Genomic DNA, 27,952 nt, shown 5'->3' with positions numbered 1-27,952 from the left:
AGGAAAAAAAAAAAAATCTGAGATTTATTTAGAGGCAGGAATCTAAAAATGTCGCAGCGGCGTCTGGAGCCGGGCTGTGAAGGGACCGTGTGTGCGGGACCGGGGCGCTGCCGGCGAAGGAGGGGGATTGTAAGACGTGGGGTTTGGCACAGCTTGTGCGACGTCCCTTTATTTTGCTGCCCTGGTTTTAGTGTGGTTAATTATGAGTAACACCAGTGAAATCCATCAGACCCATGTTCACCTAGAGACACTGGAGAACAGGAAACGAGTGAAGGAGCCGGTGCTGCGCAACAGCACATGATCCGTGCGTGCGATCTGCATGGGATGGTCCTGCATTTCATTAAGCGTTAATATGTCTGCTGCCTTGGGTTTAATGGAAAAGGAGCATGATTTATTTACAACTCGGTTGATTCATGGCAAGGGAAAAAAAAAAAAAAGAACTAGACTAAGTATCTCGGTGAAAGACATACACAAAGGATATCCTAGAGCAGACTCTTGAGCACTTCCAGGTGAAATACATTATAAATGTATTATGTATTAATACAAGAATAAGGTTTCTGCTTCGTGAAGGTTCTTGTGAGGAATAAATGGCTTGCCTTTCAAAGAAAAAAGCAAGCAAGCCTGGATCTGATTTTGACAGAGTTAAGAACTACCAAAAATGTCACTACAGAGCTATCTTGCTAGAGCTTCCTAGATTGAACCTTTATAATTATTTAACCTTTCCAGATTTATGTTCATTATACTATGTAACAATTTGTTCTACTTTATGAAAAATTTATTTCTTGGGTAAATCCACATAATGCCTTTGTTTTCTTAAGAGTTGCTCTTCACCATTAAAACCTCGCCTGTAACATGGGATTATGAAGATGGCTGTTGTGTTGCAGAGCAAGATCTCATCTTGCAAACAGATGACACGAACAGAGAACTTGCACAGACCATGCCTGCCTTCTGTGCTACTCCATCCACATCAGCAGGATCCCTATGTAGGTGTAACTTTTGCTTACATGTCTGCAATATTACTTACATTCAGTGACGTGTTTTCATGAGGTTGTAGTACACAGAATCATAGGATCATATGGGAAAGGGAGTGGGGTGAAATTGTAATCCCAATGAAATTTAACTGTGGAGTTTCTATTAACTTCAGTGAGGACAGTTTTACTACAAATGAAGAGAACAGGAGGGCTGCTGCAGCACCCTAATTGATACAGAAACCTCAGTTTAACTGAGAAGCTGCAGCAGTTTACACTTTATATGCACTTCTGTATCCCAGCACTTTCCTTGATGAGATTATATGGTCAGCAGAACTCCCACAAGTGTTCATGACTCTAAGAAGCCATTTCAAGGTGGTAACAAAGATTAATTTGAGGTTATGTTCCCAGGGGCTTTTACACAATGAGATTTATTTCAACACAAGAAGTCACGAAAGTAAAACTGTGGATTAGGCTGGTTGTACAAAGAGCTTTCAGCTGATGCAATGGAACAGCATTTCATCAGTCATTGATGAACTTAAATATGAGATGGAAATCTACAGATAATAATTATGAAACATATGCCACCTAAACTTAATCTCACTTAAACAACACATCTCTACTGAGCAAAATATATTTTATTCCCAGTTGTTAAATGTGTTTCACTTATTTGTGCAAAATTAGGTTGATTTATTTCAAACCTAGTCACTTTTCATCTCCCAAGTAATGTGGGAGAACTTGCCTGACTGGACAGAAAACAGTGAAAAAATCCCACTGAAACAAGTAGAACAATCATTTTCTTGTATTAGCACACCAGTGTTTTAGTGTGGAATGCAGCTTAATTTGTTCAAATTGGTGCTGACCACAGAATATATATTATGACATTTGCTTAAGATAGTGGCTGTGTTTTTAAGAAATAATGACTCATTATGGCAAGGCTGTCTGCTATGAAATTCTTCTTTTGTTCCCAACGTACATACCAACAGAAAGGTCACACTTGAAAGGGCTGTTATGCACAAACAACAAGGATGTCTAAGATCTAAATTGGGCAGTGATTAAAGAGATATCAGAGCTACATAAATCTGTGCAATATAAATACTACAGAAAGTCATGTTGGGTCACCCAAGTGGCCATTTGGGTGAAAAAAAATCTCAAGTCTCCCGTAAAATTTAACTGTGTTATCACCAAAAAGAAAAACATACCAAAGCACTCAGAACCAGTTATGTGAGATCCTCTATCCACAGCTATCACAAATATGCCAGGGTATCTGGTTACATCATCACCATCTTGATCGAGTGTTGTGTAAGAGAACCCAACCGTGTTACAGTCCTTAAGGAAGCCATAAAAAAATTCTAAAAACCCTGCTGAGTTTAAACACGCTGGTAACTGCAGTAGCTGATTTTGAATACTCAAGCTTAAGGGTCCAGTTCTCAAATCTGGCAGTTTGTAAACAATTATTGCTACTTTTTTATTGCAACATGGAGTAAGTAAGCAAAGAGTTTGTGAGCAAAAATGATGGTCAAACCTAGCAAGTGCTGATTGCTTACAGAAAAAATTTGTAAATTTTTGGGGGTTTATTGCTGCATCTGCTGGGTAGTGGAAATACCCTTCCTGAACACAATGGAGGACACAGGTCAAAGGAAGAAGAAAATGTAGGTCGACACAAAAATAAAAAATGGAGTCTAAACCAAAATACCTCAGCAACATGGAAAAGCACTTGGTAGTGACTGTATTCAGAATTCAAATCACAGGATAACAAGCAAATTTAACAGCACATGTGCAGCCACTCACGCTCTCTACTTCCATAGGGTCTATTTACATTGTGGGTATAAAGTCCCACAAAACACATAAGGATGTGATTATGCACATCCCACTGAAATCGAGGCAGCTCCTTACATTGGAAGCTGAACATATGTACAGCCTTAACTGCACTGGCATGGAAACATGAAATAAGGGTTGCTCAGTAACACCCCCCTCCACCCCCTAGGTCTGAGCAGGCCGAGACTGAGCTCCAAGGCAGCAGCACCACCTGACCATGGACTGCAGCGGGTTTGGAGGCTGCCATGGTGAGCAAGGGGAAGAGGCAGCAGGAATAAAGCAAACTCCAAAATGACAGTTTTACTGGCCTGGGACTAAAATCTTCAGCATAATTAGAGAAAAGACAAGTACAGAAAGCAAAGTATATCTTGGCAAATAAGCACTTGTATCTGCTGGTACAACATGTGGTGTTCTGCACAGGCAGCTGGGGACAGACAACAGGGAACATCACTGGAACCAAAGTGGGAAGGTGAGCCGGGAACTAGTGCACGAATCTGAGAATCACAATTCTGATGGCAACGTGCAATTACTACCTGGCAGCAGGCAGAGTGAGCCCAGCTCTCCCACCGAGAGCAGAGGCAGCAGAGCCAACTGAGACAGATCCTGCCATGCAGCTCTCTGTACCACAGCCAGGAAGGGATTAGCCTTTACTCTTGCTGTAATGCCTCCAGTTATTACAGCTAAGATTTGGTACTACATATGCAATTATTATAACACAGATACACTTTGCAATCTACCTTCCCACAGATTTAGAGGCTTTTAAGACAGTGATAATCCTTTCTGTCAATATCTTAATTAACACTTCACTAGTGGATTAGCTTGTAATGTATTTTACCTAGTTCTCTAACCTAGTTCTAAAATATATTTTTAGCACTTTGAAAATAATAAAGTAACAGCTAAACTTTCAAAGTCAATATTAACATCTCTATATGGAAATTTAGTTCAAACAATTGCTGTATTTTTGAGAAAGCAAGGGGTACTGCCCAGAGTGATGTCATTTTACTCTTACTCCATAAATACACAGTTCCTGCTCAAGTAAATTAATTTACTACCTCTCAAAAAAAATACAATCTTCAAATACAGACATAATGTTTTACAGCTGACAACTTCTGAGTAATTACAAAAATCAGTGTTTATTTACAGACTACAATTCAAATACCTTCATTATATTATTCTACCAGGTGCATTTCAGCTGCCTTGCCATTTTTCCATTTTTTTTTGTTTGGTTGGGTTTTTCTATTTGTTCTTATTGTTCAATACATTTTTAGTCCTATTTAAAAGCAAAATGAAATCCTCACTACATCAAGGTTTCAGATCCAATCCATTAGAGTAGGACTTTGAGATGCAAAAAGAATACATTCCTCCCAAGTATGCTTGATAAATAAAATAAAAAAAATAAATCTGAAATGCAGACATAGCACCCACATCCTCCCAGATTTCTTTTTCACGTTCAGTTTTAATGCATAAGCTGCCAGCAACTCAGAAGAAGGGTTTATATATACACAGCTTAATCACTGTTGCAATCTCACACAAGATTACAACAGCCATTAAAATGTTCCTTTGCAAACAGTGGTACTGGTACTAAGATGCCAGTTTGTCTTGTACCAACAGCAACAAAAAGTATATAAAAAGACCCCAGAAGCTGTGAAAAGTGTGGCTCTGACAATCAATGACAACTGCAGAAATTTAACGAGTGGAACTCAGACTGGAGAACACAGTGTGGCTGCTTTACCACGTCTGGAACAACCTGCAGTGCAAGAGTGTTTCCTGAAAAAAATTTCATTCCCCCTCTTCCTTCAACTGCTTGTTCACCTTTCCTGAGGAGGCAGAAATGACACCAGAGCCAGATCTACCAGGGACCAGGTGGGCTACAGCAACTACCGGTGATTTCTGCTGCTGTTGTGTGACAACAGAGCTCCTCTGTATTTCCCCACAGAAAATGCTCATCTTCCAGGTTAAGAATTATGAGAACTCAGAAAAGGAGTAGAATCCCTTAGGGATTACATAAATCTTCATTATGTGCCTAGAGCACAGCTGCTAAGGCACTGTACACATGAGTAAGAACTAAAACATGCCAAAACACACAACAATTTATTAGAGGTAGACTGACGCTTTTTCGGTCTAAAAAACATGGCTAGCCCTCACTGCTCAAACTGAGGGTCCTTCACAAGTTGGACAATTAGAGCTTCAGAACAAAAAGATAAAACAAGGGAACTAGATGGAAGGACAAGATTTACTGCAGTATTCCTGGTTCCTTCTTGATAAAAATCCGAACGTGCCTCCCTAACAGACATGGCTGGGATGGGGAAGGTTACAGCAGGTACAAGAGACAAAGTCAAGAAGACTTTTTTATTTTCAGTGATTGTAAGTTTATACACAGTTCTCCTTTGTCCCCTCCTTTAGAAGAGAGTTGTTCCTTCCCACAGCAAGGGTGGTGGGAAATGGCAGGGAAAGGAAACATATTCAAATAGCTGTCACTGTCCCTGTCTCCATGGGAAGGAGAACCTTGAAAGAGTTGAGACAGTCCCTTGTCCCCCAGGGAGGAAGAACCTTGCAACATTCCCTATCCAAATTAAAGTCTCTGGATCTGTAGCTAAGGGTCCCAATTACTGTGCAGTATTGTTAAGTTCAACTTCACATCACGAGGTATTATTGGAATGTTCAAAGTAAAAACTATATTACACATCACAGCATTGTAAGGAAACAACACACAATGTGCTTTTTAGTCAATGTTATCTACAGATTTTACAAAGGAAAAAAAAACTTTGCTTAAAAACTAAGTTCAATTTATATTCTTATCTTACCACTGTTTTAAGTAAGTGGATAAATTAAAAATACCTACGGGTAAAAAAAAGCATTAGTGAAGAAGAAATGCTCACCCAAGATTCAGCATCATGCTACTCATGGTACACATTAAGCTTTATTGTGTAAACTCCAGGAAAAAAAATTCACTTGCTTTGACAACTGCACAGCAAAATAATTTTCTAAGGGCCATAACTATTCTTCAGATAAAAATAAATTTTATCCTATTTAGTTACACCCTGTTACCAATTTAAATCCTGCTCTAGAACACTGAGTGTACCACAGTGCCTTGCATGTATGTGATGGACATGTGTAATTTATTAGGCTTTTTCACTATTTTTGGGGTGGTGTTAATTGCTCTATGTACTTATTTTTCCTTCTACTATTACAATGTCTGTGTGTGGCACTGCTTTGTGTACCATCACACACTACTCTCAGTTACAGAAGTGACCCTTTAAAATTCCTTCTACGTTTGAGACCTGCAGGAGAATTTTTCTGTCAGCTCCAGACCATCTGCTACAGGAATAAAAGGTGCTGTGGTCACCACTGCAGCTATATTTTAAATGGATCTGATGATCCCAAAATCTTAGGACACAAAAGGCATGTGCCTACTATGTGGCAGGAGTTCAGGACTTGAATAGCAGCTCTGAAGGGACTACGACACATTCAAACATTTGAGAAGAGATTCCATTATGACCAATGTCATGGTACTTGGGCCCCACTCCAAACCCACAGTGTCATTTTATATACACTGAATCCAGGCAAAAAGACCACAGATCAGGCAAAGAGGGTCTGCGCTTCTATTCCCAGGGTATTGCTTGGCAAACCTGCATTCTTAAAATAGCAAAATAAAACCCGAGCATATCCCTGAGAGATGCCAAATACCCACCAACATAACCAGACAGGGCTGATCATGGTTTGGCATCTTGCAAGCTGGAAGTCAGTTAGCAAGACTGCTAAATGTCAGCTCTTTAGTATTTATGTTTCACTGTTTCAAGGGGGGGAAAAAAGAAAAATCAACAGCATATTTATCAGGGCATTCAGACTTAAAATCTCCATACTGTCCTTCACAAATGAGGTGAGGATCAAGTAATACCTATTTTTGAAGTAGTATCTATTTTCTTTTAAAAATAACACAAGAAAAATTCAAGTATAATGAAAGCACATCAAGAAACAACTGTACAATTTCTGAACTGCACTGTTTATTTTGCTGCTTGAAACCTAAGTGACAGTATGCCACTATAATTATGGGGTTTCTTCTAAACCTTTACTACACTGCAGGTACAGAAATATACGGACACATTTTTGGAGAATTGACATTTTGCAAAATGCAGCAAACATTTCAATTTATACATGAGAAAAGGAAGTGTTCAAAAGGGTATGCATTTCAAGTTATTGCAGGTTATTTCTGTGAGAGAATTTCTGCAGGTAAAACATGTTTAAATTTAACCAACAGTAATGTGTCAGTGTATTTAAAATCATGACAAAAATCTTCTCTCTGGTCATCAATTGCCCCTTGACAAATTACTAGGATGTTGTATGTTTAGGGCAAGATGTCAATACAGCATAAATCCCGTGGCATTTTGGTTTTCTTCTGGAGATTAAAGCTGTTTTTTTCTTGGGATAAATGCAGCAGCAAAACACAAACCAGCTGATCAAAAAAGCACTTCTGCCATAACTCCAATAATTTCAGGGCACACCAACCGACAGTAGTTTTGCCATTCCCAGTTCTTTTAAGGTTTACATCACTGCACTGTTGCCTTAAGTAGTTTGTAGAAGCTTGTTTTCTGTTAGGCCAGCTTGCTGACTACAGCCTGGTTGAGAGAATTTAGTTGGTTGGTCCATTTATCTAACGCAGTATACCGGGCACCGCCTCTCTTCTGGTGATCCAGTTCTAGGAGCTGGTTGACTTGATCAATTCGGCCATGGATAGTGCTGGAAGCAAAGAAATAAAAACTGTCAATTGCTAACAGAGGTGGAAATAGGAACTAACAATAAATCAAAGGTAAAATAAGAGGTCTGATACAAGAGAGATAGAAAGTCCATTTCAGAATTCGGCACCTTTATAATTATTGTCCTGGACAGTCCTGCCTATTTAGCTGTAACCATGATTGGAAATCAAATGGACTTATTCATTGGGCAATGCACATTTTATCTGCTTAACTATGACCCACACAAAGTCTAAAGCAGTATGAGGTAAACAATTCTTGAAAGTCAAGGAATCATAAAAAAATGGAGATTTATGTCAAAAAAAATTAAAAAAATATAAACTCACGTGTGGATTTTATTTTTGCAGTAGATATAACAAGTTACCCTCCAGAAAAATAGGTTTTAGAAATCGTAGTCAAGTTTTTCCAGTTAAGGAGAGCAGACTACTAATTTGTCAACTTGAAAATGTACTCAAAAATATACATGGGTATAAGCAGCAATTACTTAGAATAGTAACTTTCATAATTTCATAATAATTCAAAACACTTTATTATGTAATTAAAAATTAAAATAAAAACATGCCACTCAATCTCTCTGTGTCATTTTCTTGGTTCCCATCTTTCCAACATACTCTACTGCTCATAAGCAAATCCAAAATCAGCATCATTACCTTTCACTTCTAGAATCAACTAGTATTGTCACAATGCACCAAAACAATGTTTTGTTGCTTCTTGTATAGTTTATTTGAAAGTAATCAAAGATCAATAATCAAGAATAAAGTACATACTTATCCAATATGCACTGCACAAGCAAGCTTTCCACATCAGCTACATCTATGTTTAACTCCTAAAAGAAAAAGAAAACTCGTTATGTTACCATCATGTTTTGCAACATTAAAACCCTCCAATCTTTATTTTCATATACAGAATTGGGTTTCATTTCTGTTTCTTACTGTTCAAAAGTATCAATTCAATAATGATCTATCAAGAAAAAGACCTCCACCAAAGTACATGTGGCCAAGAATCAAGAGATCAGTAACTTCTCAGAAAAGGCTGAAGCAAAATTTTGGAAGCTCCAGAAATTAGTTCCTTTACTGACTTACTGAAAAAACAAACAGATAAAAAATATCCCAAACAACAACAAAATAAACCACAACCACAAAACCCCAGGAAATAAAATAAGACAGTAATTATCAGGAAAGAATGGATCTACACTCAAAACCATTTAGAGACATAATTGCATCTTCTGGCTCAAGCAAGTTCTACACACACTAAGTCTAATTTAAAAAAAAAGGCACACAGAGTTCTAAATAGAATTTAAGGATAAAAAATAGGCACCTCTAATATTTCATGACACATTCTGTAATGCTGTGAATTTTTGCAAGCAAAATCACAGACCCACACGAGATGGAAATAGTCATCTCTTATCGCTGGGGTTTGATTCTGTTCTTTCCAGATTAGGCAATGATTTCAGTGATTCTATGATAATGGCTGGTTTGTTCTACTACCACAGTTCTGTAACTCATACAACACGGACATTTTAAGATACCTTCTGAACAAAAGGAATTCAAATTTTAATTTTTTATGTTCATAAAATTTACATTCATAATCACATTTTTAATTATACAAATTCCACTTTTTATACTTCTCTTCAGAAATGCGATTTTCCACACCAAGTAGAATATGGTAATTGAGTATTTTAGAAGTATATCATAGTACATATTATAAAAAGCACTCAGATGACACTTGAAATTTACTTTCTTTTCATTGCAAAGCTGCCAGCAGTGCATCAGTGCTACTTTATGGTGGAGATTGTATTTTAGATGATCTATTTCTGGAAGCACTGTATTTATTTAAAAGCTTTTATTCACTATTAATCATTTATTGAAGCAAATGCAAGGCTCCACTGACACATACCTTAGAAATAAAAGGAATATGTATTCTTGTGTAAGGCTTAATTAATTTTATAAGCACTTGTGTTCTGATGTTTCGCAAAAGCTCTGTAGAGAAGAAAAAATAAACACTGTAAAAACAACAGTACTGAAATAAAGATGCAACACCACTCCAGACAGAAAGATATCCTAAATACCAACATCTTTTAAGGTAGTAATTCAGAGGGTGGGGAAGCACAGCAGAATCCAAGGGATCCAAACAACGTGCAACCCTGAAGGTAGACACACAGAGTCAAAAACTGTTTAAACATGGAGCAACATATTCTCTGGTAAAAATTTAACTTATTCAAACTAACTGCATAAGTCCTAAAGATTACTGCATGGTACGTCTGTCCCTCTAATTTATGTGTTGTACAAAAGTGAAAAGTGGTATTTTTAAGGATATGCAACTTAAAAAGTCTGTGTGCATTTAACTTCATGGGGAATATTCACATTTAAAGTGAAAAGATCAGGGCCTAGTGGTATAATTATGATGAGGAACTGAAACAGTATAAAACAATCTGCATGAAGTGTCTGATTTTGCTTCAGTAAAGTAATGCAGTAACTGTTTTAGAATTTTTTTATGTTATTAAAGAAAGTTGGGATAAAATGAAAGCATAAATTACAATTATAAATTAATAGGAAAAAAAAAATCTAGATCCATTTTTACCTAACTAGTTACACAAGGACTGTTTATATAATAAAAAAAACACTGAAGACCAGATGATGTGTCTCAATAAAACTGAGGAGATTAAAACAATGAGGCAAGGTATGTAAACATTACAGCCACAACCATGTCGTATCACTACCGAGTGAAAAAGATGAGACATCACTAGCACATAATCCTCTTCAATTCCTTGATTCAACTGTCCTTCTTCTCTTGCTTTTCAGTTCTGTCACATCTTCTTCCTCAGGCATCCATCTCTCTAATCTTATAGTCTCCCTACAAGCCTTCGAAGTTCACCAGTAGTCAACATGTAGCAGCAGTAGCAGGGTTATATTTAGTTTCCCCTGCTGTTTGCCATGTTCTCTTTTACAAACAAGAAGTATAGGAAAAGCAGGTCTCTGGATTTAACTCTTTTTTTCATATAACTGTTCAGCTAAATGATCTTGCAATGCCACAGCAACACCTACTCTTGGAATTATTAGTCACCTGAAGAACTGGGCACTACGTTCAAGTAAAGAGACTTCTCAGTTCTCAAATACATGAAAAAATGCAGGAGGAACTTTATTTTATCATGTTACTGGAACAGAAAGGCATGTGTTGATGTGTTCTCCTGGTTTATTAAGTATAGGTAGTGTAAGTCCAAAAATTTTTTACAAGCCACCTTTACAGGTAAGGGCTGCTCTTATTTCACCCTTACAATGGGAAACAAAAAAACCCAAACCAAACCACTCAAAATACTCAGTGTCCTAACACCACCACAGATATTATCTTAGAACATCCCCTCTTGCTAGAACTTTCTCCACCATTCCTGCAATTCTTCACAGACATGCCACATGCCTGGATGCAAGCTGGCCTTGACCAACTCCTAAGGAACTTGTAAACAGCGAAGGAATTGTCAACAAGTAATTACAAAGAACTCTCAGTCTGCCAAGAAGAAAAGTAAACCACAGGGAAGAAAAAAAATAGAAAAAAGCCAGCAGCTTACCAAGTAGTGAAAACAAAAAGGATTAAAATAGCCTTCAAAAATACCTTCAATGTGCTCCCTTATGAAGGGATCGTCCATGATGTTGCTGTGATTTGTTTTCAGAATCTTCTCAAATTCAGTGATGTCATTATTCTGATAGGCACTTCAGAAAAAACAAGAGACTGAATTATTATTCTACAAGTTACAGACTTATATAAGAGTATGTTCTACATCTTCTATACCAACATGTATTAAGCGTTGGTGGCAAATAATTACATTCAGAACCTTTATAATCAAAAAACTGTCTCAAGATGAAATGCAACAGAAATGACCTTTCTCCTATTTCAATTTTAAGAGCGTTTACTAAAGTTTAGTATGAACATTTAGTCATTCCACAAGTGCACTCTAGTTTCAAAACTTTTGTACTTTCTGTACTTACTTCTTTAAAAAAGCCTAGACCCTAAAAATAGCCAGTTTTGAAAAGTACCATTACATGAATTTTGGCTTCAATAACTCATAATTCATGGCAGAAATAAGAGCTAAAAAGAGCGTAGAAGGCAGTTGCTGTCTCTACAATGTCCATCTTAAGCTGAATTCTAAAAATACTGGAAGGTGGAAGAAATCCTGACTTCCAGGATTAACCATCAGTAATTCTCGCATAAAATTATGTTTTAGATTTTTATTTATACTTTATTTGTGTATATATCCTTTAACTAGTCAGTCAATCTTGTTATCTGAGAAAGGGTTACAAACAGGTGGGTTCAGTAGTGGCACCACAGCATCATTTAAAGATCAAGAGCTGTAACCACTGAAACAAGACCTTTTTCTTTAAATACATGCTTTCGACTTCTTTTTATTACTGACATCAAACATTTTAAAAACAACGTTTATTTTTCCTTCCTGGTTTGTACATTTTAAAATTGTTTTGAAACTGGTCAAAAAGATTCATCCTTTATTAAAATGGGCAAGAAAAAGACCTCTTACATTTAAGGTAGAACCTGAGTAGTTTATAAATGGAGTTATGTGAATGGCATGGACTGTATCACATGAAACGAGTAAATTTTACTTAACAGTTAAAAGGAATTTCAGTTCAGTATATTTTATTGTTTATTTCAGAAGTCTCTTTTTATCATATGCAAAACATATAAGTTCCCACTGTATAGAAAGGATTAAAAACATAATTGTAATCTTTGAAATTAATTTTATCTTCTGCATATTTCTTATCTACACTGCTTTAATTGCATTATTAATTTTATAGAAGCAGTTATACTCAAATGTCAAGATAAAAGATATAAATTAGAAATATGAATAAAATCAGATTGGGTAAGGCCATCTGGAGTTCCTTCTGCCTCAAATTCACAAGGAACTATGACAGTGAAGTAGAAAAAACACATCTAAAGTGGAATGAATTACTGGGAATAGTCTCTTAATGAACTGCCAAATAATTTATTCAACCACTGTGTCAAAAATGGATGAACACCCTCACTTCCAGAAACAATTTGTATGCATACAATGGCACAGCACCACAGCGGTACCAGAGCAGGGTTTGTTCCAACAGGAGATCAACTGTGCATTTCAGAACGTGAGCAGACACTACTTCTTACCTAATGAAAAGGTGGGAAAGCTTTTCCTATGTATTGTTTATTTTTTTTTAACTTGATAAAGCAAAGGCAGGATAGAATGGATGGAATAGGGCAGCTTCAAAGCACAGTACACAAAACCTGCCTCAGTTCACTTTATTTTACTTAGGATCTTAATACACTGAAAGTCCTCATATCACAGCTGCCTGTAAGAGGTAATTTGGTCTTCTGTTGATTTTCATGTGTTTTTGAAGGATAGGGGAGATCACCTGAGAGTTCAGTTTTTTTATTGCTAAATTATGAAGCTCCTTTAGTAATCATGATATATCCACGCATCAAATTATTCCATTGGCTTTGGTATGACATGTCAGTCAACTTAGTCAGCCCTAAAGACCAGTTGTAGTACAAGGTGGGACAGTTTTTATTTAAGGATAGAAATTAGGTTTTTGCCACTGCACAAGAAATTCAGGATAGTAGAAGAAACAGCCTGTCTCTGGTATTCCTACCTGGTATAATACAGATACTTTGGTATCTCATACTAAGTAAGTTTCTTAAGAAAAACAGTACAAATATTTGCTCAATATTGATGAAATAACTGTCTTAGCTGTATAGAGAAAAGCCATCTCTAAAAATATTTCATTTTGGTTTGGACTCTATATCTTTTTATTTTTTTTTGTTCTCTCCTCCAGAAAAATTAAAATCTTACCTTACTAAATTCGTCATTGCTAGAATCTCAGGATCATTTTTGTATGGTTTAGCCTACAACAGAACAGAAAGCACAATATGCAAGCTTAGATTTTAAATATTTTTTTTTCCATTTTCATCTTTTGAGTAATTTCTCTATAAACTCAGAAAGGGGGAGGGGGAATGTGAAGGAAAAAGAAAAAAATACCTCCTGAGAGTCAAATGGATTTATTCCAGACTTCATGAGCATGTTCGCTAAGACCAAGTATTTTAAGCAAGTGGTTCTTCTGGGGCTCCCTGATTCATCATAGTTCTTGAATGCTTCAAAAAAATCAGTATGTGCCTTTTCAAACTCTCCTTCTCTTAAGTGCATTTTGCCTCCACATTCTGAAAAGAAAACACAGATGAAAAGGAACACTGTGTGCTTGTTGCTGACTACAGTAATTGTACCCAAGTTCCACGCTATTTCTAAATAGATTACTGAAATATTTTCAGAAGTCATTTCATTCTCTGAAATCACCAGGAAAAAAAAAGCATTAGGGCCTTCACATACAGCGCTGTCATCTGGATAAACTCATTCCAAAGAAGAACAAACAAAACCCAACCCACATCGTAAAACTGAAAGAACACTAATCCTCAGAGCCAATAATTAGTTCACCCTTATGTTAAAATACTCTAAAAACTGAAATGGAATTTATGTCCATTTCAATGGCAACAGACTTCCTATATTTATGGAATTTTCCCTATCTGTTGAGCAAAACTGCACAGAAAAACTGAGAAATACTCTCTATCTCCTGAAGTACCCACTGCTGCCTGATTGTCTGTGCAAGTGCCTACAGCAGTGGAAGGAAGAAGGCACAACAGTATTCTGGAGAAGGGGTTTTTTTTCAAGACACACAGCGTGTTTCCACTACAATTCATCACTGCAGATAATAAATAATATTTTCAAGTACATCTTAAAGCCCTTCAGTTCCTGCTGAATTTCAGTGAGGTGAGACATCGAGCACAAATTTACCAAAGGGGATTACAGAAACAGCAGTCCCTTCTGCCAGCAGCCCTTCCTGTCCAGCCTTTGTTTTCATCCCCTGAAAATGCCTTTGCATTTATCTTTTGTTGCTTGCCATGGTGCCAAACAGCTCAAGTCTTCCTTTTTTCTTTCTGCTGCTTCTTTCCTAACATTTATGTGGCCAACTGTCCTGCCCTTCTGACCAGTGCATCTGGTACTCGGGCACCAGAACAGCAGAGCTACATCCTACATGATGAGACAGCAGCCTCTGAATCTACAGGATCCTCTGTCTTTACAGCTGGAACTGAAAAAAAACCCCATTAGTTCTCAGATTTTCATAAAACTAATCCATGCAACAGAAGTTAAATGAAAAATTCAAGATGAACTTGCCTCTGATAACTCCCATGATCAGCGGATGAGGAATGGCTGACTTGATGTGCAATGACTGTTCATATAGTGCTTTAAGTTTTTTGTTATTTTTCTGTGCTGTATACATTTGAATTTCCAAAGCATAGATTTCCAATAGTTGAGTACCTTTTTTTAGATCATCTTCCCCATCATCAGTCTAGGACAGATTAAGTAATAAATACTGTGAAATTTTAAGAGAACAGCAATTTCAGTTTTATACTAGTAAAAAACTGATTACCAAATACTCTCAGTAATTTCCTGTCAGAAATAGGAATATTCCTAAAAACTCTGCAATTTTGATACAACTCTTAACAGAAAACATAATACTTGACAAACTTATCACAGGTCAAGTTTTGAAGCCCTTTATTTAAAACGTCGGTATTTCTGTGTAATTAAATGTTTTCCTCAAAACTTTACCCATTATTCTTTCCCACTTTGCTTAAATCACACTCTCAGTACATAAATGCAATGACTGACACAAATGCATATATACAGATAACACATACAATCTTCTGCTGCCTGTAACAGAACCATTTCCCAGACATTTGTAACCTATTTTCCATACTGAAAGAAGAAAACTGTCACAAACACACACAGCAGGCTGCACGGCTAATTTATTTTTTCTCCTTCCAGATGGGAAAGTAACAACTGTACTTTCAGTTTTGAATAAAGCTCACGTGGAATCTTTGCTATATTTTAAAATGAATGTCTATGCATTATAGATAATTGATATGTGCTTCTCATCCTTGCACCTGACTGAAGAGCAACCTAATCAGCAGCTGTGAATAATTTTTTTAAAAATCATCTTTAAGCAAGGAATAAAACACTTATCTTTTTTTTTTTAATGTTATCAAACAGATAACAAATTAAATCAGGCACAGAATTTCTTCCCTCTGTACTAAAGCTCAGCAACATGCCCCAAAGGCCAACAAGAGATGTGAAAAAAAAAAAACCAAACCCCCCAAATCAATGTTGTTTACTAAGGCACAGTGATTAAAAATATAAAGGTACCTGGCACGACTGATGCAGCTGACGCAAAATCTTTTGTAACTTTCCATATTCTTCTCTTTCTAAATATAATTTGCCAAGCTGTAATGAAAAAAGAATTGAAGTACTGAGGTCTATTAAGATTTCACAAGTATAAGAGTTAGCTGAAGGTGTCAAACAAAAGCAAAAAACAGTAAGTTATATATTTTACCTTTGTGTTTGTCTTAAACCACAATCTATCATTCTTAGCATCTTTCAGAGCTTCAAGTGTTGTTTCATAGAATTCCTGAAGCAAATCCATCTGGCATAAAAAATCAGAATTCTATAATTGTAAACAGCAAATTTGTACCTGTTAATAAAGTCAATCTGAACAAACTAAAAGTGCATGCTTGAACTTCAAAATAAGAAAGGTATTTGTATCTTACTGAATGTCTGCATTTAAACTGTAAAGAGCTTCTAAAGTAACAAAACTAACTACACTTGTTTTTCTTATATGAAACACACAATTAAAAAGCATTCACATTCCAAGATTTCCACCCATCTGTGAAAAATGAAAGGCATCTTATAAGAGCCCATCTTATATAACCAAGGAATAGAATTCTGATGTTGTGTAACAAACACAGGCAACATTGCTCCTACTTAAAAAGAAGAAAACTAAAAATGATTTACATATCAAAAAGAAAATATACTTTACAAAGAGAGGAAAACGGTCAAAGGAAAAGATCCCTTCTTTCTGTACTACCAGTGCTGAGTGAAAGAAACCTCTTGAGTGTTTCAAACCTTTTCTCTGCACAAAACCCAAAAATACAACATCTAAAATGGAAATCATAGTGCTGAGTGTTACCTTTTACAAGGTAAAACAGAGAATGCATTAGTATTGTTTACGGTCATAGTTCTTTTGGGGATAGCAGATCTGTGACTATACATAAAATTAAGATTTCCAGATTGTCCCTCCAGGTCTGGCTCAATTGCATTTAGACCAGAGACTAATCTTTGCCAAGAAAGGAATAGTCTAAGACAATCCTTTAGACCTTAAGGGTAACCCACCACTCAGCTACTAAACCTTCACTTCCACAGGAAAGATTGTGATAATGACTGAAGAGTCATCACTGAAGACCAGTGATCCTCCCAGGTAGTCAGTTAGGGGAGCTTCCTACTCTCTGTAAAGCTTCTACACCAACACAAAAGAAAAGGAGCTGGGCTGTGACCATGTACCTCACTGGCACAGGTCACTCAGACAGCATTTCACACCAACACTTCACTACAAAGGTTCCCCTCTCCTCCCCAAAAGTAAAAAAAAAAAAAGTATTGTTTAATTAAAAATTACTTTGAGAGGACACTGGATACTGTGCAGCTAATATGCTAATTAAAAAAAAGTATTTATTTATGAGCATAGAAAACCCAGGTAAGTATTGCCAAAAAAGGACAAATCTATGAAAAGTTATCTGTTTTAACAGAATCCACAAAATGTGGGAAATATAATCTATCTAAGATCAAAAAAGCTCAAACCAAACACAAAAGTCCATAGTTAACATGCAAAACAGAAAACCATGAAGATGAAAGAAGTGATGATCCAACCTGCTTGGAAGTAGAGATATAATCAAGAATAGAATTGATGGATTTTTCAGAGTAATTCCTTGTAACTGCACTCCGTATGTAGGTCAGTAGCTGTTTATACCTATTCATCATTTCAGGGAAGTTAGTCTAAAAGAAAAACAAAATTACATTATAATTTTTGTTTTAATGATTAAAAACTGAGTTGTATCTTGCAAGTGCATACAGGAAAGAAAGCATAACAGGACTATGCAGTAGTGAGTGGTTGCTATTTGAACTTTTACATCACGTTATTCATAAGCAGCAGAATCAGAAATAACTTCATCAGCACTGCATGGAATAGACATTTAAAATATTTATCTCAATGAAGAAAACACAGTTGGCCATACAACTGTTTGGAACAGCTGCACATGCAGCATATAAATGTTTCACTGCTCTGTCTTGGTGCAGGGCACACACACACAAGAACATGAATATTTTCACTGGTGTGATACTTCAGGACAGCAAGGACTGAGCCTCAGACTTTCAGAGAGTATCAGCTGACTACAGCAGCTACTTTGCATCCACTTTGCCTTTGACTTGCAACCACCCCATCATTTTCCTGCCAGGTCTGTAGTAGCCACTAAAGGCTGCAAAAGACAAGTTCTGGCAGATTTAGTTGTCATGGGGGTAAATCAGAATAATAACTTAAGGTCTCTAGATCAAATACGTATTTATGCCATTTACTCCCAAGTGATAGCTGGAATTCCTACCAATTTAAAGTTTATTTTAATCATCTGCTTCAGAGCTTTGAACCCCCATTCTCCTTTTTCACCTTCGAGCTCCAATACCTGAAATAGAAGAATTTTTTGCACAATGTTTATAAAAGCTTTATTCAAACTTAAATCCATTTTATATCTTGTTTAAAATGTACACATCCCATACATGCCTTTCCCCCCCCCACTTTGTTCCTTACCAAGTAATGTTTAACTCTGCCCTGTTCTTTGATTTTACTCTTTCCTGGTATTATTGAAAAGATTGGTGAGAGGTTTGTATCTTACAAGTTTTCACAACTTAGCTGCTGTAGGGAGAGTGAATGTGATTGCTGTTGTTGTTAGCAGCAAACATTGAACTTTAGTGCCAAACACTAAATTTTACCACTGCTCCATAAATACATATGCACAAAAAAGCTTTAACACCCCCTGCAAAACTGACTCAACTCAATTTTGACCAAATTAGTTAAAGAAGTACAGTTCTGAATTACACACGGCAGAAAAGCTTCTAGGCTTTAAAGTAACATAGTTAAGGGAATGTTTCGTAAGTAAAAATTTTGGGAAGTTTTTTTGAAGTCATGTATATAATTCTGTCATACACTGTAAATAAGCCAAGAGATGCAAATACCTACTTTTCCTTTAAAAAGTTACATCTAACATACTGCTTTCTGGTAGCAGTGTGCAAACAAAAAATTTAAAACTGAGATGAAGAAAAGAAACTCTGTGTCACTTAGTATTTATACATTTAATGCTTTGGAATCAGATAGTAAACCAAATATAATATGTTACATAAACCACTTGGGAAAACACTTCCATTAAAAAAAACCCAAATGGATCTGGTTTCTATTGTTGACACGTGAAAACACATTTAGAACTGTTCAATTAACTTAGTAAATCCTGAAGATGAAAAACTCAGATCTGTGATAAAATAAGACTATTTCATGTCCTATTTATGATCCCTAAGAATGATCCTGAAAGGCAGTCAGCCAGGAGTTTTAAGTTGTCCAGTGATAAATTTAGCACAGTAGTAAACCTAAAAATTATTCTTAAAATTCCAGAAAATAACTCAAATGGTAAGCAAGTATTTTAAAATGTGAATTAATATAAAAAGAGGAGATAGAACATAAAGATGGAAAACCTTCTGAAAACTGCTTAATGCTGCTTTGGGATCATCTTCCTTCAAAGCTTTGGAATTGTAGTATTGATTTTCCAGATCCACATTTGGTTCAGAATTGCTGTCCTCAGAATATTCCTACATTTTAAAGGGAAAAAGAGAAAAAAAGAAAGGTTCAGAACATCGAATAATCTGCTGAAAATGGATAAAATATAGTAAGACATTGCTCCAACTGATATGGAATGCTTGGGAGCTAACAGGAAGTGTTCAGTTCTAGAGCCTGTGACAGGTACAGACCCTTATGGTGATTTAATCTCTCCCATTACCAGACCAGACTCACCAACCACCAACATCTGCCTGCCAGCAGATTTCTTTCTGCATTAATGAACTCACAGCTCTACCAGCTTCACCTTTATGACAAGTACAGACTGTATTGTTGGAATTCTGCCAGTGCCCGTGTTTAAGGACAGATGCCCACTGGTTCTCCAACAGGCACCCTGTTCTGCCACCTCTGCCATCCCCAGAACAGACTGGGGCTGAGCTGCTGCACAAGGAATGATTCAGCTATGGAGGATATCAAATGCTTCCATGAATCTCACTCCAATCTGCCTTTTTATGCCATAACGATTCATACTCGTGTAAGGAAATTTAAAAAAAAAGAATAATGAGAACACCAGCTGCTTCTGTGCTGAGAAGCAGGAGATGATTGAGAAAATGCTAAGGATGCTGCCAAAGACAGTGGGGTGGGGCACAGGCACAATAATTTAATCAAATAATTACCCATCATGTACACTGGTGCCAAACAAATTGAAGTATTTACTTCTACCAATTATTACTTTATTTTTTAAAAAAGTACTCCGAGACTTTTCCTGATGAAAATTCCTCAACACATTTTATCTTCTTTTGCTGAAGGACAACGTTGTGTGTCTGAATTACAAAACACTAACAAAGCTAAAATAAGAATTTCATGAGAGGTGTACACGATTCAAAACCACTTCACACCTCTGAATTTTCGAGCCAACTCCTCTGAATAGGGTCCTTGGCTATTAGGGGATAAACTGTTTAACAGAATCTGTTTAAATCTGAAAGTTACTGTTGTCACAGTAACTTTCCATTGTAACAACATAAACAATGCATAGCAAGGTAGTCTTTTTTAGGTTGGATTTTATTCTTTTATTGTACTTCATCAGGCACATTTACTCTTGTTCATTCATATCCTACTATTAATGGACTCCTTCAAAACCATAAGAAGGAATGAAAAAAGATGAGATAAAAGAGAAGCTTTAAAATAGCTCTCTCCTCCCTGCACTGAAAGCAAATCTTTCAAAGTTTCAGTTTTCTAAAGTTCTAATGGAAAAATTAATCATGGGAGCTCACAGTTGGCTCAGAATTTATTAAACATGGTACTTGAGACATTTGTCCTTCTACCTGTTAATGTTTCTATTTGTAACATGTAGGCAAGTTGCCCATGTATGTATTTATTTTCACTCCACAAAGTATTAGCATTAGTGAGAATGAATGGTCTCAATTCCACAAACCTGTTTTCTGAATTCCCACAGAGCTATAAAAACTTAATACTGAAAACAGCAAAGAAAACAGGAAGTGTCTCATTTCATTGGGCAGGCTTTCATTTTGGTCAGCTTGTTTTTGTGAAGTCTTTATTGATCCAGCTCTGGTGGAGCAGCAGCTACGAGTGCGTGAACATGATGTCAACAGCTGTATCAGGCACCTTATGGAAATACAGGCTGCCAAAAATTAAACAACATAACATTTAAGATGTGTGTAATCAGCTGATGCCTTGTTTATGCTTAACTTGAACAATGGGGAATATTTCTGGCAGAAGTGTCTATTTGTAAAGATAAAAGGAAAGCAAACTAAATTAATTCCTTTTAGGAGGCGATATGCTTTTTTACCCTAAAGCCAGGAACATCTGAATTTTCTTCTTAGCTCTGGCAGGGATTCTGGATGTGGATTCAAGCAAGAAACCTTTTTTCAGATAATTTTCCTCAATGATACTTAAATATCCCATAAAGCTATTTTCATAATATTAATACATAATAAAGAAGAAGTGTTAAGTCTAGCGATAATTTTTTTCCCCAGTGGAAATGCTTTGAAATGCATCAAAGTCTCACAGCTGTATTTTTATTTCACTTGATGCCTATTTGCCTCACATCAGATTCAGGATGTTGATAAGGACTCAAAGTTTTAAGGGACAAAATGTAAGGTGGTTACTTTAAAAGACATATTTAGACTTAATAGCTGTGAAGAAAACTTTCAAACCTTGAACTAAGTATGAGATGATGCCATTAATGTGTACATGATATTAAAAAAAAAATCAGCCATGTAGACACTGTATCTTAATTCAAGCACTGATGCTAATTATATCAGTGGTGATAAATTCAGAAGGACCAGCACTCTGCCTTCTTTTGAGGCAGAGATGGCTTAGTGCAGTAGGATACGAATGTAACATTCAGCTTCTGCCAAAAGCAAAAGGAAAGAAGGAGGGAAGCATGAAGCTGTATCCTCAAAGGTGAAACTAAGAAAAAGGTGCATTTCCTTCTCAGTTCTGGAAACAGAAAAGCTCTTTTAACAATAAATTCAGATAGCAAAAGCCTAACCTTTCCTCATCCTCATTTTAAATGCCCCTGCTTCCTGCTTGAACAACTTTCCCAGCACAACCCTTCTAGTTTAGAAGTTTGTTGCAAATTAAGTAGAAACATACAGTTTACAAAAAGGATTTCTAAATAACTCTTAGGAATTTCTACTATAGGATCTAGACCTAACAATCTGCATAGTGACCAACACTCTTAATTAGAACTTCAAGATCAAGTATCACCTGTGTGATACTTTATCTCCAGCTGATGTAAAAAATGTCACAGGTCTAAGAACTTTTAAAATTAAGATCCTGGTGATATTTTTCAAATGGACATCAACATTATAAGTTCAAATGAAAAAAAAATAGCCTGAGTATATAGAACTGATCTTTGAAAACCCCTGGGTTCTTCCCTGCTCAGAGATCAAACCAAGCAAGTGGGTTTTTTTAATCAGTACTCGAAAAATTAGAAAGCCCTGATAGAGTCTGGAAAAAAATGGAGTTAAAGAGCTTAAGACATTATTTAAGCATTGTTCCATGTTCTAAATGCATTCTGTTATAAACAACAGAATCTCATCCCATCACTTCTTGGGGGAAGAAAAACTACCACACTAGCTCAACTGTAATGGAGATAAAACCCCTGACATAGCTTACTCTGCCTGGAACATAGTTCTTTCAGATAGTTTTATTAAAAGTTAAATTAGTACCAAGGAACCAATTTAATTAACAAGTCTTTATTACATTACGTATTTTCATAAAATTCATTTTATCCAGTAAACAGCTATAAAACATTAAGCCTCAGATTCTAAAATGAGCACACACAGAAGTCAGTTCACCCCAGTCAGCTTTAATCATCCTTTGTAGTGCATGGATCCATTTGCAGTTTCTCCAGCAGCAAAGGCAGGTTAAGAGCACCCAGTGCTCCCAGATCCTCCCTGTCCATTTGTGGTCCCAGCATCCCTTTGCCCTTCCCTGCAGCAATTCAGGGTTTTATGCTGTAGAGTCCTTGCTGATGGCTGATCCTGCTGGGCTGAGAGAGCAGCCCCCCAGTGCTCACTGTTTGTCATTCACCAGCTCTACAGGAACTAAACTTTGCAAGCCTTTCTCAAAAAAAAAAGGTGGAAAGTAGCTATACAAAGATAACTTTCCAGAAGAAAGACACAATATAAAGAGATCTATTTCTGTAAAAATGAATCCTTCAAGGACATTGTTGAAAATACTTATTACTGTCAATTTTCAATTGCTGGTAATTTTACCAAATTTCAACCATTTGGCTGACTCAAACAATTTTATTTTTTTTTTATGAACTAGAATTGTTTCTGAGAATAAGTCGGGTACAAATTTAGTTTTACTTCAGCTAACTTTGTTTCCTAACCACGGCATTCAGGAAGTCTGCTAAGCACAACTTTCTTTGCATTTGCTCTTCCTGGACCACTGGCCTGCAGGCATCAGGACAAAAAGCAAGTACCAGTTTCTATGAGCATTTACTGCTGGTATCCAGGCACATGAATATAAAGAAAGCAGTAAGACTGGAATGCAAAAGAGCAAGGAGGAAAAGAACAGAGGCAAACGCTGGGAGCAAAAACAAGAGTGTGATCTGTGTGAGAAGTCTGCAAGCACTCAGCCAGGCATTGGGAGGCCTGGTTTCTTTTCCACATTCCAGGTCTCTGCTCTTCTGCTCCTACTCACTAACTCTGCAAGTCATCCCGTGCCTGCTGGCTCACACCAGGGCTGACACCAGGAATAGAAGGCTGTGAAAGCAGCGATTTGCAGTGGCGTCAGAGGAGTCCCATGAAAGACTCTGCTCTGCCTTTGTTTTAATTTATTTTCCAGATGGAAGATGCACAGAAATGAGACAGGAGACTGCAGAAGCAGAAACCTGGTATTATGACATGTAAAGAGTACAGTAAAAAGGTGCCTTTACTTTCTACCTCTGTCACACAGCTCTCCTACAGTCACCTGCATCCTTTTCAGAGAGCCCAGTTTTGAGCATAACTTAGATCTAATTTGCTTCTGTTAAGCACCCAACTGCATATCAGATCCTGGAGAGCTCTGTTCTGAACACAGTGCTGAATAACTGTCAGAAAAAGCCAACAAAACCCAGAACTTACTGACACTTGTCACTGGTCAGACAGAAAGAATTTACTGACTAATTATTCTCAGGCTTTTTACCTCAATACTTCCTTCTGAGACATTTCAATGAGCAAAACAAGCCCCATATATATCAATTCCGTGTTTAAAGATAAGTCTGAAGAGAATGCATAAAATAAAATCTCAGGACATATGCTGAAACTCTATCAAATATGAAACAGTAATTAATTCAGAGAACAGTACATCCTATGTCCTCTGTGAAGCTCACTTTTATTTTTTTAAATCACATACTAATGTAATTAAACATAACAAGGAAACAGAAGAGGGTAAACTGGATCTGCTTGATTTGGTATTTCTTTAGTTGTAAAAGCCTGTTTGTGCAGCATTATCACTTTCTTGTCTGCAACATATCTATGTATTTATTAAAATAATGGCAATAGTGAAACATGAACAGTTGGGAAGAGGTGACAATATCTGCATAAAATTTCAATGCATCAATATAAGATAGGATAATGTCTCTACCTACTGACAAGATTGGTTATCAAGTTTGATAACATAAAAAAATTCCTTTTGAAATGGAGTATATTTTTCTCTGTTGGAAATAAAGAATGAAGCAATTCATGTAGCTTGAAATAAATAATAAGAGTACCTATTTCCCAATATCATCACAGTCTGAAACAGGAAATCCTCAGTAATCTAAGGGGATGCCCCCCATACTTGAGCCACACCAATCCTCACAAACCTGTAGCCCTCTCAGCAGGGTGCAAACTGATGGCTGTTCCTCAGAATTTTATCCAGCTTTTCCACTCAAGTCACTGAAGCCATACAAGTCCATAACATAAAAAAGACCAGTTGCTCAGAAAACAGATTTGTCCAACCTTCCTTTAATTTTAAAGTTGAATTTCAGAACACAACACTTAAGAACACCACAGACAAATTCCTTGTTTATTTAAAACAAAACAATCCAGTAGACGTACTACAACAACTGTCAATGTGTTTGTCATTGTGCCTGCAAGAATCAATTTCTGGATGAAGGCTGAGTTTAGCCTCAAAGTCAATTCTAAACATAGTCTTTTGTCCCAGACTGAAAACAAAAATGGAATTTACAATGGTCCTTCCCCCCCTGTCCTTCTCCACCCTCAGGCTGGATCTAGTAAAAAGAACTTGGACTGAAGTCATGTAAGGCACCTAAAAGCTAGAAATTCGAATTTAGAAATTAAACTAGAAATGAAAATTGAGTGGTTTCCTAATGACCAGTAAACATTATTCTGTTCATTGAAGCATGAAGTGGAATAATCCATGTTATAATCAAGGCTGTCACTGCACATTAGCAGCAAACTGTGAATCTAGGTCCATCCACACAAACATAAATGGAATTTCTTCCTGATATCAAGACTCCCAGTAAACAAAGTTAACTTCTCTAGGAGTGGCTGAGGTCATTTACATACAAAACCTTGACTTTTTACCCAATGAAAAACTAAATAGAAACAGTCAAGTACAACCTGTAAAGTGGGTAGTCTTCAATTGTTTAACAGTGTAGTAATTACTCTAATTATACAAAATTCCATGATGAAGTTGGGAAAGAGTTAGGCCTTCAGAATAGCTGTTCACATTTCAACTCAAGTGTGAAACATTTGCATACTTAAGGAAATTTGACTGACTGGTTCTCCATAATCAGCAGGTCAAGTGCACATTTAAAGAGCCATAATCACTTCTAATAAAAGCTGACAAAATGAATTTTTGGGGGAGTCTTCAGTACAACCGTTATGCTAGCAGCTACCCTGGGAAACCTGAACCTAGTTTCACCATACCGTATTTTGACAAAATTGCTATTTCTTCTTTCCTTAACTGTTTCTCTAATTACTGCCTCTCCTCCTATTCCTCAAAAAAAGTATTCACCTGCACTCACATGTGCTCCTTTATTTTCAGCTCTGCACTGGTCTGAGTATTTTGTCTTGTACTCATTTTTTTTTTTGCAAAGCCTTCTGCAGCAGCCTTTTCACTGAACTTGAGAATCATGCATCCCCTTATAGTCTTCTCTTAATTTAACTAGATTTATATCAACATGAAAAGAGGAAACCAGGCCCTATCTTCAGGGGCTTTAACTTTTTTCTGAAACAATTCTGTGGAACACTACAATTACAGTCTCAAGTACATTTGAAAACAAGAGCCAATCATAGTCTGTAGTCCTGGAATGCTGAAACCAGTCTAGCTGGAATATTTTGATTATTCAATTCTGGGGGCTTTTCCCCCCCCCATCAGTTATGAATTGAAATTAAATTTTAAAATCTGTAGCTTTAGTTAATGCTTTACATGGGAGTTACATACTGAAAGGAGAAAACTAACACGCTCCTAATTATTACAAGCAGTGTTTTTAAATTTTGGAAAGGTCTGGGCTAGGGGTAATTAATGATGATGAAAATATTCCAGTGAAAGTAACTACAGTCAGAGACTGAAACCTGCCACAAGCAAGACGTTTCAGGAAGGTTTTTCCAATGAGAAGGTACATACTTCAGAAGAAAGAAACACAGGAAAAAGCATTAAACCATTCTTGGTAAAAACTGACAAAATGCAGCAGGAGTTTGAGCTGCAGTCTTACTCAAATTTGTACCTTTAAAAACTGAAAAATGCAATTCCAATGGTTTCTCGACATGTTCAGTTCTCATGTTATGGATGGATATTCAACATGAATTCTCCTCTGATTGTATCACATGGAAAAAACCCCATAGTATTTTAAATCAGGACACCAATTTCAGTGTTAAAGAAATGAATGAAAAGTCGGTTTTAAACAGTCTCTGTATTTTCTTCAGTAACCTTGTTTGTGAAAGTCTGTGAATTCATTCATGGACTTAAGGGGAACACTAACAGTTCTTGGAACACAAGCAGCTCATAGGGTTATGATAACAACACTGGTCATAAGCACTCCTACATGAACGAAAAAAATCCCTCAAAACCAAACCCAGGTGCTTTTATTCTGTATCTAATGTCATCCAGCCATTCTGAGTGGCTCATAATAAACACTGCCCAGAAACTATTTCAAATAAAATCAGGTAAGCGTTTTAAGTGAATTCATAAGTAGCAAGAATTACCAAATAATTGTTAGAAAGCAAATCTTCCATAAACAAGTGTCTGGAGTTTGCAGCATTGAAGCCTCAACCATACACAGGGGTTTTTTTTAAATGTCTCTAGTTTAAAAACCAATGGAAAGTTCGTAAAAGCAGAAAAAAAGAACAAGCAAGGGCAATATAAATAAAACCAATGAGAAAAGCAGCAATTTTTTTAACTGTAAAAGCTTAGGACAAAACCTGATGTCAACATTTAGTAAAAAGTTAACAGGAAAACCCCCCAAACCTTGCAATTAAAAGCAAAACGGGGGTGGCAAAACGCTCGCTAAGGTTATAAAAACAAAAAGTTAAAAACAAGCTCATCCTTCAGCGTTTTGCGTCAGAAACCGGCCGTGTGGCCCCTTCTCCTCACCCCCTTTTCTCTTCCCCCCACTTTTCCCTCAGTTTGCCGCCCGCACAAGCACATGAACCGCATCCACCCCCAAGGGCCTCTCGGAGCCGCGGGCGGGGAGGAGGGCGGGCAACTTTATCACTTTACTTCGTGCCCGACACTCGGGCCGGGGGCAGGAGGAGGGATGGAGAGAGGGGGGCAGCGCATCGGAGCCTGCCCTCACCCCGAGCCCTGCGGGGACACGGGGCCAGCCCGCGGGCCAGCCCGGGCCTATCCACCTGCCCGGCCCGGAGCCTGCTCCTCAGGGAGAGGCGGCCGGGGGGCCTGCTCCCACCGAGCACCCCGCCACCCGCACACCACGCCGCTTGTCCGCCGCCTCCTTCCCGGCAGGGAAACTCCTCCTGGCCTGTCCGGCTTCCGCTGCGGGCGCCCGCGGGGCGGCAGTGCGGCGGGGGCGCGCGCCCAGCCCCGGCCGGCAAGCGGTTCCGCGCCGGCCGGCCCACCGGCCCCACCCGCCGACCCGCGCCCGCCCCGCCCCTTACCAGGTTTGGTAAAGTCCTCCTCAATCATCGCACAATGAAATCAATCCTCCAGTCAGAGCATTCTTGGCCGGAGTGACGGGCGGGGGGGGTGGCGGGGACGGCCCCCT

The 27,952-nt window shown here is 37.4% G+C and overlaps 1 protein-coding gene across 1 annotated transcript; it reads right to left on the bottom strand.

Moving 5' to 3' along the window:
- Positions 1 to 5,958: 5,958 nt before the first annotated feature.
- COPS2 (COP9 signalosome subunit 2) lies at positions 5,959 to 19,795 on the bottom strand. The gene is made up of 13 exons (XM_029958792.1): positions 19,763 to 19,795; positions 19,188 to 19,301; positions 18,050 to 18,127; positions 17,322 to 17,447; positions 15,955 to 16,044; positions 15,768 to 15,845; positions 14,739 to 14,913; positions 13,551 to 13,729; positions 13,365 to 13,417; positions 11,144 to 11,241; positions 9,434 to 9,516; positions 8,305 to 8,363; positions 5,959 to 7,523 (listed from the first exon to the last, which is right to left on the bottom strand). The coding sequence occupies exons 1-13, from the start codon at positions 19,793 to 19,795 to the stop codon at positions 7,379 to 7,381; spliced, it is 1,311 nt and encodes a 436-aa protein (XP_029814652.1). The 3' UTR covers positions 5,959 to 7,378.
- Positions 19,796 to 27,952: the final 8,157 nt, after the last annotated feature.

Source organism: Manacus vitellinus, unplaced genomic scaffold, assembly GCF_001715985.3.
Source record: "Manacus vitellinus isolate BGI_N305 unplaced genomic scaffold, ASM171598v3 scaffold_16_pilon, whole genome shotgun sequence".
NCBI lineage: Eukaryota > Metazoa > Chordata > Aves > Passeriformes > Pipridae > Manacus > Manacus vitellinus.
Note: the sequence above shows the minus strand (reverse complement) of the source record. Positions and strands in the feature narration are given on the sequence as shown.